Source organism: Symsagittifera roscoffensis, chromosome 2 (assembly GCF_963678635.1).
Source record: "Symsagittifera roscoffensis chromosome 2, txSymRosc1.1, whole genome shotgun sequence".
Taxonomy (NCBI): Eukaryota; Metazoa; Xenacoelomorpha; order Acoela; family Convolutidae; genus Symsagittifera; species Symsagittifera roscoffensis.
In genome coordinates, this window is record NC_087063.1 from 41,103,745 (window position 1) to 41,117,867 (window position 14,123).

General features: G+C 34.3%; 2 protein-coding genes across 2 annotated transcripts in view; one reads left to right on the top strand and one right to left on the bottom strand.

Moving 5' to 3' along the window:
* LOC134839843 (5'-AMP-activated protein kinase subunit gamma-1-like) overlaps positions 1-14,123 on the bottom strand; it is a 94,933-nt gene that overhangs the window by 78,217 nt on the left and 2,593 nt on the right. The window lies entirely within an intron of this gene.
* On the top strand, positions 6,843-8,761 carry LOC134840403 (apolipoprotein D-like). The gene is made up of 3 exons (XM_063856186.1): positions 6,843-7,407; positions 7,720-7,947; positions 8,574-8,761. Exons 1-3 carry the CDS (start codon positions 7,185-7,187, stop codon positions 8,690-8,692), a joined length of 570 nt encoding a protein of 189 aa, XP_063712256.1. The 5' UTR covers positions 6,843-7,184; the 3' UTR covers positions 8,693-8,761.

Here is a 14,123-nt window from a genome sequence, read left to right on the forward strand (position 1 = left end):
GCATCAAAGATACTAACCTTCACGGTATTCTTCATCACAAAGACCTTCAACGCAGAAGAATCCAGACCCTTCCTTATCCCACATGAATTTGTTCAACCTATAGAAATCCCCATATTAGAATTCATCCACAACACTAAATATAACCACAAATTATATAATCTCATCCAAAACACACCTTATGATTTTGCAGTTGGAACTGAAGAACTAAAAACCATTAAAGCACTTCAATTGCTTTGGCCACTGCTTCAAACTAAAAAAATCATTCGCATACTAGCAAAGTTACTAACAAATTCCGACATAATCCACGACATCTTCCCCCACGGTTTTTTCCCCGACGACTAACAGGTAAGTATAAATTATACATATACTAATAAATTTAAAATAAAACACTAACCATTCTTTATCCATGTTTTAGTCTTCATCTCACGATCATCTGCAAAATACACAAAAGAAAAATAAAAAATAGAAAATTTCTTCAAATTGTCCCAAACTCTAATAATCTTTTGCACCAGCTAAATTAAATAAAATTCATACAAATGTAATAAATTAATTTATAAATTATTTCCCTAAAAGCAGTAATTCTAATAATGATGAAAATTTATAACTTAATTTTTCCCCAAAACAAGCAATAAAATTGAAATTCTATGTAGTAAATTATTAAAACGCAAATGCAGTACTAACCTTTTGATATTTTCATTCACTCGCACAAGAATTCTATCCAAACTCGCACAGCTCGCCCACGAAGAATTGTTTAAATAATGAATTTCAGTTTCAAGCTTTCACACTCAACAACTCTAACACACGATAACAAGTTTCAAATTTTCCTTTAACCCGGTTGGAAAGGAATTATATACTAAACAAAACTAACCAATGCAGCTTACTAAACACCACAACACATAGAATAACAGCATGACTAAGAAAAGGAAACCAACGGTACCCAAACCGGATTAACCCAGTTTAAAACTGGATAATTTATTCTTTTGAAGACTATTATAAAGTCTAAGAAAGAAATAATAAAACACAAAAAAGTCGAAAGACAAACCCATACAAAAAACAATTTGATTTTTGAAAAAAGGACACAACCAACGAAACATAAGAAAAACCATAACAAACCCGACATAAAACGTTGTCACATAACAGGACCTCTCACAGAAACCGCACGAAATCATACTCCCACTCCTGGCCTAACCCACCAGAGAGGACGTCCTGAGCATGCTCTATAGCCGGCCTAACCCACCGCGCTACGTCCACGCTTTGTGACCACACTCCTATTTTTAATAAAAGGTACTCAAGGGTGAGTAACTCTTCAAAATAACCGAGCTAAAACAAAAAGCTTTTGCGAAAACAACTAACCAAAATCATAATTAAAACACCAAACTAATAAAAATTTTATAAAATGTAAATTATACCTTACAGTATATAGATCAGCATACAACACCAAAGACGAACATCCAATGACAAAATGACCCCACTACACTCGAAAAAGAATGGCCAACCACAATCAATATGCCGCCCACAATCACAACTCAAAGGATTTAGAGTACGACTTGACTTCGCAGAAAAGGACTTCATTGAACTAGAACAATGACCACCTCGATGTTCAAGTATACGTACAGATCCGAGTAACCAGGCATCCCCTCCACGCACAATCTCCACGCCATTCCCAGACAAGGTCAAACACAAAGAAGTTCTCTACATGAAACGAAAAAACCTGTCATAGCCAACCATTCTGAAATCAGATTTGAGTTTGTTGCGAAAACCCAGTCGTTGTCATGAGAAGACACAACGATTGAATCTGGAACTTCTCTAACAAGAGAACCCAGACGAAATATGATGTTCGCCAAATACCAACGTCCATCATCCATCTTTTGAATTGCAGAAAGACTATTCTAAAAAACTCTGTAAAACCCGGATGGGTGGAACCTGATCTAAACTACATTTTATGATTGGATAAATTAGATATTTTACCACTGTAAAGTATTTAATATTAACCAATCATGATCCATCTAACTAACAACCCACTTATTTGTAAGTGCTGGAATTACTTGTAATTTCAGCACCAGAGAGATTTGAATTTAACTTAGAAATTAGTTGACTCTCCAAGAAGACTTCAGCAGCCGCAATAAACCAGTATACCCTAGATCTATTGAGCCTAGCAGAGACTAGTTAAACACCCTGAGACTAGATAGTATAAGAGTAAGATTAGGATCGGTATTAGACTAAGAAGTTGCACGAATCTATCCGGCCGAAAATAAGATAGCGTGACGAGCAGACGGTGTACCCTATCCGAAATTACTCTATGAGTTAACCACCTCGGTTCTAACTCACAAGAGAAGTGCATTCATACTTGCACATATGAATGTTTAGGTATTTACGCAATTTTTGAGTTCAATTCATGTTCATTTTCTAGAAGGTAAGCAAAATGCACTTTCCAATTATCAAAGCTGATATGGCGGAAAAAATTTGATCAATTTTTAGTTTTGAAGGTGAAGTTCAGTTTTTTGAATTCCCAGCGGAATAAAAACTTTTATTAATAATTCGGTTTTCTCAAATTGGGTTAATGTTTTTTGAAAAATTGCATATTATCAATTACTCTTGAAATTCAGATAGCTTTGAGGCCATGTAATTTTTTGCTTGATTTTTTTTTGTCAACTTTTTATTTCAGTTTCTCTTCGCTCATTGATTTTTTTTCAACTGTCTGTTGGCTAGGGTTTTTACTTCACGTGAGCGTTATGTTTCATACACAAAAAGACTTCGAGTTTCCACGTTATATCGGCCGATATTTTCTTTTTTACACGCTTTATGCCACTTTTTTTCTCTTTTGAATCTGGTGATGAAATCTACTGCAGATTAGTAAAAACATTTTTTTTTGCGTATTGAAAAAAAAGAAGTGATCTATAGGTAACGCAAGTTCGAAGTAAGTAAAAACTACGCGATCATTTTTGCTGAAATTTTTAACCGTTCAGACGCACCTGTTGCAAAAAGAATTAGGGTCAACTGATTGTTTTGCATGAAACAAAGCTGTCCATATGCAAAACATTACAGTATAACAAAACTAATCAAAAAAAATTTCAAAAAATAAGTTCTGAAACTCGAAAAAGGAGTTAGATTTTTAAATGCGTAAAATAAACCACAGTGATCATTTTTTTTTTTCATTTTGATTGTTTGGTTGGGTCATTTTGTATAGCTTCAATTTTTATCCCGCTCAAATATGATCTCTCGTAAGTTTTACTGGCTTTAAGTATTGATATTTGATCCATCTTCGTTGTTTTTTGTGGTTTTTCAAATAGGTAACGAATTCGTGTTAGAAAAGTATGAAAAGGCATTTCTGGCCCGTCTTCAACTGAACGGAACTTAGCAATTTATTTCTAAACAGGATCGGCGAAGTTCTTGAAAAGGATCATTTATGCTTTCCAGATCTTATCTTCCTTTTTTTCCTAGCAGACCTGCTTCAGGTATGTGCAGGTCTGAACCAGACGCGACCATGAGTGCTAGCTCCACGTATCAGCAGTTCTCATTGTGACAAAATCCATAGCTGTCCTAGAACTGAAATAGATGCGCTCATTTTCAAATGAAATAGAACATTTGCTTGTTTGTGTTCAAATAGTACATCTGTAATATTAATTTCAAGTACTAGGACTTTGATTTGTGACTTTAAACAACCAGGCAATGTTTTTAATTATAATCCCCAGTTTTTTGTTCAGCTCCTATCACAACACGCCGAAAAAAGCGAAAATAATTAGGAAAGACTTTGTTGTTTGTTTGTAAGGTGTGGCCAGAACATTCTGTGCTACTTGCACATTAACCGGCTATCCTTGCTTAATTTGTTATTGTGTCAAGATTCGAAGAAAATACGGGATTGTTTGTGCTCGACAAGTTTTATTCCTTCAGATAGTTTTCACGTACAGCTAGTTTTGAGCGGGATTTGTTACACCATTTGAATAGTATTGATTGCCGTGAACCTACTCCGCTTATTTTTCCAATTTTAGGAGGTTGTCAATTACTAGTTTGGCCAATTTGGGTGCTTTTAGCGCGTAACCGGCAACCTAATAAGGCACAGAAAACTTTCCAAAATGTTTTGAAGCAAGCGTTACCAATGAATTATTATTGCGTTTTTAGAGTTCTGAAATCAACACTTAGTACTTTTGAAGAAGTGTGGGTAAAAATTAATAAAAAATGTTTAAAAAACTCATTTTTAGATATTCTTGAATTTTTTTGAAAATGAAAAAAGCTATCTAATAGCTTTTAAATAGCAGTCGGAAAATTCAGGACTATGCCTGCATCCGAGCAGTATTTTTTTGATTTACCAAATGAAAATTTGCATTGAGCCGTTTTTAGAGCCGTTTATAGGTTACTTTCATCAGCATTTCAAAGTCAGCAAATGTGAAAAAAAAAAATACTGTATGCGAACTGGAATATCATTAAACACGTTAGTCCAACTGAAACCAGAAACACCAACAGAAACACTGGAATCCAGTGCCTGCCCACGTCAACCACCAGACTCTTTTATTGCTTGTCATACAATTCCATAAATAAAACTTTTGAAAACATGCTAGTCATAAAATTCTCACATTAGTAAATTGTACGAAGAACTGTACGACTAGCATTAATTTGGGAAATGAAAACTCCAAAAATGTTAATCTTAGCCAATTTCGTTCAAAGAAAATTTTTTTCTCTAGAACTGTAATTGCATGCAAATTTATTAAATTTTTTGTCTACCACCTCAGCCAGTAGCTCAAACGTTTCAAAAAGATTTCGGTTATCCAAGTTTAGTTTAAAATTTTTCAATTGATTTTTTTGATTTGTACCATATCATTGGCTAGTTATAAAGATTGCCATAAAATTGTAGCGACAAAAAATTAGCTAAATTTCTTTGCACCTGATTGTAAATAATCAGGCCTTTGTTTCTTTTATTTTTTCTGAGAGAGATTTTAATCCTTGACACAACGTAAGGAAACATATTTTCCTCTAAACTTCAAATAAACGTGGTTTTGACATCTTTGTATATTATCTAGGGAAACAACGGCAATGCGAGTATTTAGAGAACTAATACAAGGAAAAAACATGGAAAAAACATGGAAACTTGAAAGTTTATGACATAATCCTTGACATCCAAACCCCATAATGGAAGAATGGATGTCAACTAGTTTTTTTTCCAAATCTTTCGATGTTTTTATTTTATGGACCGGTTATGATAAATGTATGAAAAGTATTTTAGACATCCCGGGTTGTCTCAAAACAAAATATCCAACTCAATTTTCCTCAAAATTGACAGTTTTTTATAGTAAAAAATGGTGTTTTTTAACGAAATGTTTCACTGTTGAAACATCTTGTACGAAACTTTGGTAAGTTTTGCTACACATGTTTTTTTTTGCTACCTGCTTTTGTGGTGAAAAAAAACACCGAGTAGGACATAATTATGATACAGTTCGTTAGAACAGTAAAAAACAATGAGGGATAAAAATATGATCAGATTTGATCTACCTAAGAAACATCGGCCATGTTTTTTGTACCATTGAACTTTAAAAACAGACCGTCAATTTTTTCAAAAACTAAAAAACTAAGATTGTGTAGTTACAGCTGACAGTCTAATTCGTAGCATATAGTGCCATTGAATTTTATGATTAGACATTTTCTTATGAAGGAATAGATCAAAAAACGAGCTGTTAAGCTTTTTACGTGCTTGTTTTAACAACTACGCAAATTATTTTCTAGGCTGGATGAAGTTACCCAGCCCTCGAGTAATAAATTTTTTTTTCGCTTTCACTGTTGTTAAACTTCTCTTTCGACATCATTACGAGGCCAAACTGTGCATTCTCTGCATTGTAAGCGGAATCCGCAACAGTCAAAATCAGATTTGTCGCGGAATCCGCAACATTGCTACTTTTTTTTTGATCTTCTGTGCTGTTTTGTATTCCACAAACAAATACTTAAATTATTGTACCGCTCAAAATTGCTCCAAAAATAGGCGAATTTGCGGAATCCGCAACAGTATTTGCGGAATCCAGATCAGTTTGTGGAATTCACAAACAAATGATAAGACATTTGTATCGCTAAATTGAGTTGTTGCAGAATCCGCAACTGTAAGTGGAATCCGCAAATTGTAAGTGGAATCCGCATTTTGTTTATATGTGGTAACGTTTTAATTTTTTTTTACTAGTTGTTCACCAACAAGTTCAATCTCAGCTACGTTGATCAGCTACCAGTCTCAATTCCTGTCACCAACTTTGATCTCAATTCCTGTAATCCAACTTCGATCCCAATTCCTAACCGAACTTCAATCCCGATTCCTGTCACCAACTTCGATCTCAATTCCTGTAACCCAACTTCGATCCCAATTCCTGTAACCCAATTTCGACCCCAATTCCTGTAACCCAACTTCGATCCCAATTCCTGCCATCAATCTCAATTCCTGCAAAGTGAACAAATTGAACAAACTTATGAAGTAAACTCGCATCTAAATTAATCAGTTCATTTCAATCAATTAATTCAATTAAAATCTAAATACTTTAGCTTAGCCTTTGTGGAACATATTTTAGGACTTGTCTCTGGAATCCAGGAACATACAGACACAAAATTGCGCTACTACCCAGTGCACAGTTTGGCCTCGTAAAGATATTAGAAAAAAAATTTGGTGAAGTTTTTTTTTCAAAACAAATATATGAACTTGAAATCCCCCCTCGCGAAATTCCTAGATCCGCCCCTGAGGTGCTCGAATAATGTTTCGGCTGCTATGGCAAAAACTAATTATGCGTTTGCCTGTTTCCACCAGCTTGGCGGTTGCTGTTTTGCTAGTCCGAACTGTGCTCGTATTTACTCGACTAATCTAAGATACGTTTCGACCGGTTGGATTAGATTGTGCATGCATCTCTCCTTCAGTACATTTTACCGACCCTGAATCAAAAGTATATCAAATTTGTAGTGATACCCGAATTATTACAAAATTGATCAATGAGGGCATCTACAATAGACAAACCATGCTTGAAACATTTGCAATTACTTACATTGGCATGATTTGGCATAAAATATGATGATTTTGCTAAACCGCGTAAAACGAGTCAAATTGACAGAGTTTTTAAAATTTGCGGCGATTGAATCTTGACTTTTAACTCAAAGTTTCTTTTTGAAATCTTTAAGTATTAAAAGGTTGAAGTTACAAAATTGTTCAAAAAGATTCATCCAACATGAACATTTGTTTTGTTATCCCATTGATTGTCTTATCTGTCGCTAAACTATCATGCGCCAGATCAACTTTGGGTAAATGCCCCGAGTACTCAGCGATGTCTGACTTTGACCTGGACTCTTTTCTGGGCAAGTGGCACATGATAGAACAATACCCCAACCCCAGGACCAAGGACACCGTTTGCTTGGTCACGGACTACAAGAGGCAGAGCACGAACCAAACAGGTAATTTTTAAACTTTCCTGTTAAAATTAATCGTTTCTTTCTTTTCAAGGTCAGGTGTCTAATTTTCGTCTATGCTGTATGCTCTACAATAAAATCCGAACCAAGTTTCTGATTGCATACAACAATTTTGTTCAGCATTAGCCATCGAAAAGATTATGGAAAATGTTTTGAAAAAGTAATCTATGGAGAAATGAGTTCCAGCTAGTTATTAGAAAAAAAGAGTACCTGGATCATAATAACTTTAGACATACAGTAGAACGTTTTCCCACCTAGTACAGAAAAGGGATAACTGGGGCTGTTAAATTAATCCAGGTACCTATCTGACCATCGGCATGACCTACGTAGAGCAGGGTGTGAATAAAGAGGGAGCCCTGACTGGTCTGTACTTGCAGGGGGACAGCAAGGCAGAGTTCATCTATGTGCCCTCTCTGCACGAGAACCCGAATGTGTTCTATCTGGACACCAACTATGAAGAGTATGCTCTGCAGTACAGTTGTAAGAACACAGCTCACGGAGTGTTCGAATCTGCAGCTATATACTGTAATTAAGTTGACTTTTGCAGGCACTTTGCTCATTATTAGTTTTTTTGTTTTTTGATTCATGATATATTGGGACTCATGTTTGAAATTATTTGAAGCGTGATACCTGCCCCCTCGGATCTGAACGACAGCCATCATCTTTCTCCCTCTCCCCCCTCTATTGGGGTGGAGGGGGATTCGTTACAAGGTTTCACGTTAACATACGCTTAACCTTTAAAATAGTTCTTTTAAGGTGTTCTAATTCTGGCTCTTTTCCAGTTTCCCCCAACCCCCTTTCAAATTCAATTTCGATAAGCTTATTTAACGTTGTCATAATGCAATGAAATTTGGCGTGGAGAAGAAATCGACAACTGTGAACAGATTTGTTCTTCATACTTTACAGCGTAACATCACGCATTTAGCCGTAATAACACAGAAGACAAACATAAAACTCAGTATTTTTAAGGGGGGAACTGGAAAAGAGCCCTAGTTCTTTACTAGGTTGCTACTATATGGGGGGTAACAGTTAACAAGATCGCCAATCTTTACCAGGAAGTCTCTGTAAACTGTTTTTCAAACCAAAACATTCAAAGTTCGCGCACTTAGCAATTTTCTACGAATTAACGGCGCTCATTTTGATAATTACAGCACGAACAGAGACACTTCCGAGGCAAGTGATTCATATGCTCAAAGCTCAACTTGCCCAGCTGGGATCGGACATCTTCAAGTTTGAGGAACCACAACACATTGGGTGTCCTCAATTCTAGACGATTGGGCAGCGACTAATCGATATTAAAAAAAACTGGACTGCAGAATTTATTTTTTGTTACATTTGAACCAAGCACTTGTTTTCAAATTTCAATAAAAAAATATCAAAATTTATGCTTTTAGACTTCTCGAAGACTTGTTTAACGTATCTGAAATATTTTGACCGAAAAAAATTAAGTTTCGACTAAAGGCGGATTTCGGATTCTCGCGAGTGAAGATTTTCAAAAAAATGTCCGAAGGAAGATTTAAATTATTGCTCAAGCAATAATTGAAATCCTAGATTTTGTTTTGTATAATATGAACTGCACATTAGCAAAAATGATTGCTTTTAACTTCAAAGTCAAAACGTGGCGTAAAATTGATTGATTCAACTCGAAACTTCTGTTTTCTGTTTCGAAGAAAGTGACGAAATGCATGTGGAAGTCTTCGGAGAAAACTCAATTATTGACCACTAATTTTTGACGGAATATTTTAGAGAGTCTGAAAGATTTTGACTCTCTCCTTTGTACTTTTTTGAGATATCCATTTTTTCGACGAACCGAAAATTTTTCTAAGGCGCCTTTGGCGCGGATACTTAATATATTTGAGGTGGAAGCGGGCGCCAAAAAATTCGTTTACAGTTAAAAAGATATTTACCCTGTGAAGTTTTTTTCGGAAAATTTCAAATATGGAGCTGATTGATCGACTATATACCAAACTGCGATAAATTAAAGCGTAACGGGAAACATTATTTTTTCCCAATTGAATTTAGACTAACTACTTGGTCGTTTACTTAACAAAGTTACTAACGGAAGCTTAAAAACCATGACTTTCGATAAAGCGAATATGTAAATGTTTGTAGTTAGTCAATTATTAACTGGTTTAAATTCTTTCTAAAAACTACAGGTTCTTGAAAAAGATTATAGCCGGGCAAATCGTTTGATCTCGCGAAGCTGCTTGACATTTCTGCGACACGGTGAAAGTAATTTTCACAAAGTTTTCTCCGTGTTATCATTGGCATTCTCAGAATTTTTTTGTTTCTCGTTCGATTTGAATCAGGGTCATTGTCGATAGTCTTAAAATCAAAAAAGTTTATCGGCAACTCATTATTAAGAATGTTATTCAACAAATTAAATCGTTTTTAAATAAAGTCAGTGAAACTGGTAACAGTTTGTTTTGTATTCAAATAGAAAACATAATCCTCATCATTCAATTCATGTTTTTTGTTACACGTTTTTATGCATCGTCATTGAAAATTTTTTGTTCATTCACTGTGGTTTTTGGTCTCAAACTAAATTAGAGATGCATAAAAAAATATAGATAAAATGCAACTTTTAAAAAGCAAAACCCGAACAAAGCTATTCAGTGAATTTGGCGAAGATCTTCTGACGTAATTAAATTGCATGTTTGCTTTAGTAAGCCTTTCGGTGATGTGGTATATCTATGACATTTTGAAATTGCACCAAACACCAAGCTCTTTCATCGTGTCTTTCACAACTATTTACTCGCCATCAAAAGATAAAAGATCGCTTAAAGGGTATCGCTTGTTTGCTTTTTGAAATCAAGTTTGTCCAAATTTGTCAAAATTGAAGTCAATTCTGTTTTCTGCTGCCCAGGTTATTACATAGTTTAACTCTGTTTGAACCAAAGAAACGCCAAATCAATTTCCAATAATTTTTGTATGGTCAGCATATGAAAATGAAGGGTTGTCAAAAATTTATAGCATGTGTATATTTAAAGAAAATAAGAACACTGCGAAAACCGATCCTCGTCGACCACCAATTGTTATATTGCGGGAAAGAGTCAAAGTATTAGGAGGAAAAACTATTTGTTTTCTGAATGTGAGATAAGATGCAAAAAATTGAAGAAAATTTGGTCGAAGCCTATTTTGGCAAGCTTGTATAAAAAGATGTTATGGCTATTAGAGTCGAAAGCTTTTGCAATATCTAAAATTAGCGTGAGAGGTGCAATATCTAAAACTAGCGTGCAATATCTAAAACTCGCGTGAGAGCTTGTTCTAATTTCTGGAATAATCCAGTACAATATAAGTCACAGTCGAATGATGTTTTCTAAATCCATGTTGATTTTTACACAACTTTTTATGAATGAACCCTTTCATCTTGTTATATAAAACTCGTTCAAACATATGGCGAGTGCAGGGAGTATTGAAATGGGCCTCTAATTTTCAATGTTCATTCGAGAAGTTTTTTTGTGAAAAGTATTAACGTGTGCTATTTTCCAGATATCTGGAAACTGTTTAACTATGGAATTAAAAAGTTCAAAAATTTCATTCAAATAGAACTGTATTAAGAAAATCAATATGTTAGGAGATATACCATCAACTGAATTTGTTCATGATTTGCATATACTCAATTCCTTAAGAATCTTTTTATAGCATAACGAAAGTATCTGATAAGTAAATTCCTGGAAAAATACTTTCGCTTAGAACAATCAATGGTTCATTGTTTATTTTAAACACAGATGCAAAAAACTCGTTTAAAACCTCACAGATCGCAAATTAAGAGCATAAACTGGTATTTTTGCATGACATTTTTTTGGGTACTTTTGCCTTTCCATTCATTGATCTGAAAATTTGTAGGTCATTTTTAAATCGAAGACTTTAAAAGTAAAGGGTTTGGTCTAGTTATCAAGAATCATTCAATTCTTGCTTGCAGCGTTCAACTTTCTCGTAAGAATAATTTTGTTTCAATGCCGTCTGAAGACAGTTTTCAGCATTTATTGAGTGTGATGACATCCAATGGGGAGCTTTAGAGCAACGAATTGTCTTGTCTTTTTTGAAATATATTTGTTAACGGCTTCATAATGCAACTCAAAGAATGTTTCAAGAGTTCTGTTTGCATCATTCATGCAATGAGGTCTGTTGTTCAAGAAAAACAAACACAATGACTCGGAGTCTGCTTTACGGATACAGTGACGGCTTAAAATATCTGTTTCCTTTCAATTTCAAATGCTATTTGACAGGGAAAACAGGATGATCCGAGAAGCTTTGGTTTTTTCGAATTTATGAGATAAAAAAGGATTGTCTGTTAATTATACGTCTCACTAAAAAAATCTTTATCTGTCATTAAGTCAAGATTGAACTTCGCAATTGATTTCAAAAAACTGGATTCACGTTGGTCATCACTTGATAAACTATTCCAATCAGCTGAAATTAAGTTCAGATCGCCGCATAAAACAAACCCTGTGCGTTGTGTTCAAGTTTTACTATTTTAACGTTGAGTTGTTTGTTCACTTAGTACTTTGGGAGAGCTCGGAAAATCAAAACAGTCGACCTAAAAAAAGGTCCGAAAAATTTTCAAAATGTTTTGAAAAACCGCCCACCCCAGAAAAATTTCTGTGCACGCCACTGGTGAATTAAATTTAAAAATGAAGGCATTGTTCGAGTCCAACAAATTTGTTAAAATTCTAAGAGTAGATCAATTATTTCGTCAAGAACAAAAACAATTGAGCTAAAAGGTTGACAAAACCAGTGAACATGAAAATTCTTAGTAGTCAAAACAGAAGGCGTTTATTTGTTTTTAAATCAAATTTCGATGTGTGGAAAACAGTTCCTTACGATAACAGCATAAGTTCAACTCGATATAAAAAATCCAATTGCTGAGTATGCTCAAGGCCAGCGGCTTGTTAAATCAGTGATAGGTTATTCAACCTCGTTAACATTTGTTGAACCAATTTTTTTTTGTAAACAGTTTGGCATGAGCTGTAATAAGAATAATTCAACTACTGGCTAATTTAGTTTTACGAAGACAACTATGAAACGTGTTTAAAAAAAATGAAAAAATAGCTTTTGGAATTCTCGTAATTACAGCAGCGCAATCAATTTTTTAGACCTGCTGATGAATATGGAGCCAAACAGGCCAATATTTGCACGCTTGATTTGCATATTTTGAACAGGGAGGCCGGTATTTGTGAATGTAGCACAGAAATGTTCCGATACCTTTAAAAAAATACAAATAAAAAAATTCTGTATTTTCTGTAGTGTCGTTGTTTTTGTGCGTGCTATGATGAGAGAACTATAAAAACGCGTACAAAAAATAGTGAAATAGAAATAAACGACATAATATTCACCAAAAAACGACAAAAAAGAACGAAAAAAATCAAAAATTGATTAAGTATTTGTTCTTTTTTGCACAAAATGTTTTCATTTTTTCAGAATAATTTTATCACCAAGGAAATGCTAGAAATGAAGCCGCCCCAAATAGTTTTTTGACAGTTAAACCATTTTTTTTCTCGCTAAAATGACCAATTTTTATACAACGAACGTGACTCAATCGAGTTATTTACACGAAATTAGACTGAAGCTCGAAAATTTCAAATAATATTTTCTTAACACTTGCATTTTTTTGCGAATCGAGACTGAAAAAAATTTATTATGATGTATCACTCGACGAATACCAAAAATTGTTTGTGGTACCTGATTTTGCGTAGGTTACTGTTGTTTGAGGTTGCTGTTCTATGAGGTTGTTTGAGTTTGTTTGAGGTTCCTGATTTTGAGAAAAAGAAAACATAACCAACGGAGAGTTGGAAAAAAATCATGAAAAAAGAAGAATTAGAAAAATAAAACTAATTTTTTTGAATAAATCTCAGTCTTCGATTTTCAATGCGAAAGTGAATGGCTTCAAAGCTCTTTGAAATTCAGGACGAGTTTATGATTGAGAATTTTTTGATAAAAACGAACTCTATTTTAGAAAACTGGATCAATAGGTGAAGTTTTTGTTCCGTAATCTGGAAATTAAATTCCACTTTGGAAACTAGAAGTCCATCACATATATTTTTTATTTTAACATTTTTGCTGTTCGATAGTGGAACTTGCCTTTTTTCAGCAATGGAAATAAAGTGAACTTGAAAAAGCAAAAATCAAACTGCGAAAAATTAAATTTAAACTTGAACGGAACTGACTTTATCCTAAAAAAAATATATACATCCACAAAAAAATCACCATGAGTCAATTCACAACGTCTGTGACCCTTAAAAAACTAAAATACACCCGAATACAAAGGTTCCCCCTATTTTCAACAGACGGAACAAGTAGAAATGTCAAACAAATTAGGAATTGTTTGTTGCAGGACTGGTGAAGATTTTGAAAAAAGTAAAATTTCGGGTGAGCTGAGTAGCTTTCTGTTTACGTCTCTTGGTTCTTCTTTATGTCCTTGAATTTCTTGCTAATTAAAAGTAAAACTAACAAAAGCCATGAAATTTGTTTGTGTCTTCTTATTACAACTGCTTCTGGCTTCCAAAAAACGCATGGTCAGCTTGTTAACAAAATTAGTTTAGTTAAAGCACCTTAAAAGTTGAAAACTCAAGTTCTTCTCATAAAATATGTTAATGGGAACTATAGGCGTTTTGAAACTGCGATGTTCATTTCACGATAAACTAGAAAAATTTTTGTGACCGGACCTTTCAGTACTCTAGTTCATGGCTAGGTCAAAG

Excerpts from the sequence above, each read along its gene's own strand:
- LOC134840403 (XM_063856186.1), top strand. The coding sequence starts at position 7,185 with ATGAACATTTGTTTTGTTATCCCATTGATTGTCTTATCTGTCGCTAAA. Across the intron at positions 7,408-7,719 it reads GCAGAGCACGAACCAAACAG|GTACCTATCTGACCATCGGC; the intron begins GTAATTTTTAAA and ends AAATTAATCCAG. Across the intron at positions 7,948-8,573 it reads CGAATCTGCAGCTATATACT|CACGAACAGAGACACTTCCG; the intron begins GTAATTAAGTTG and ends TGATAATTACAG.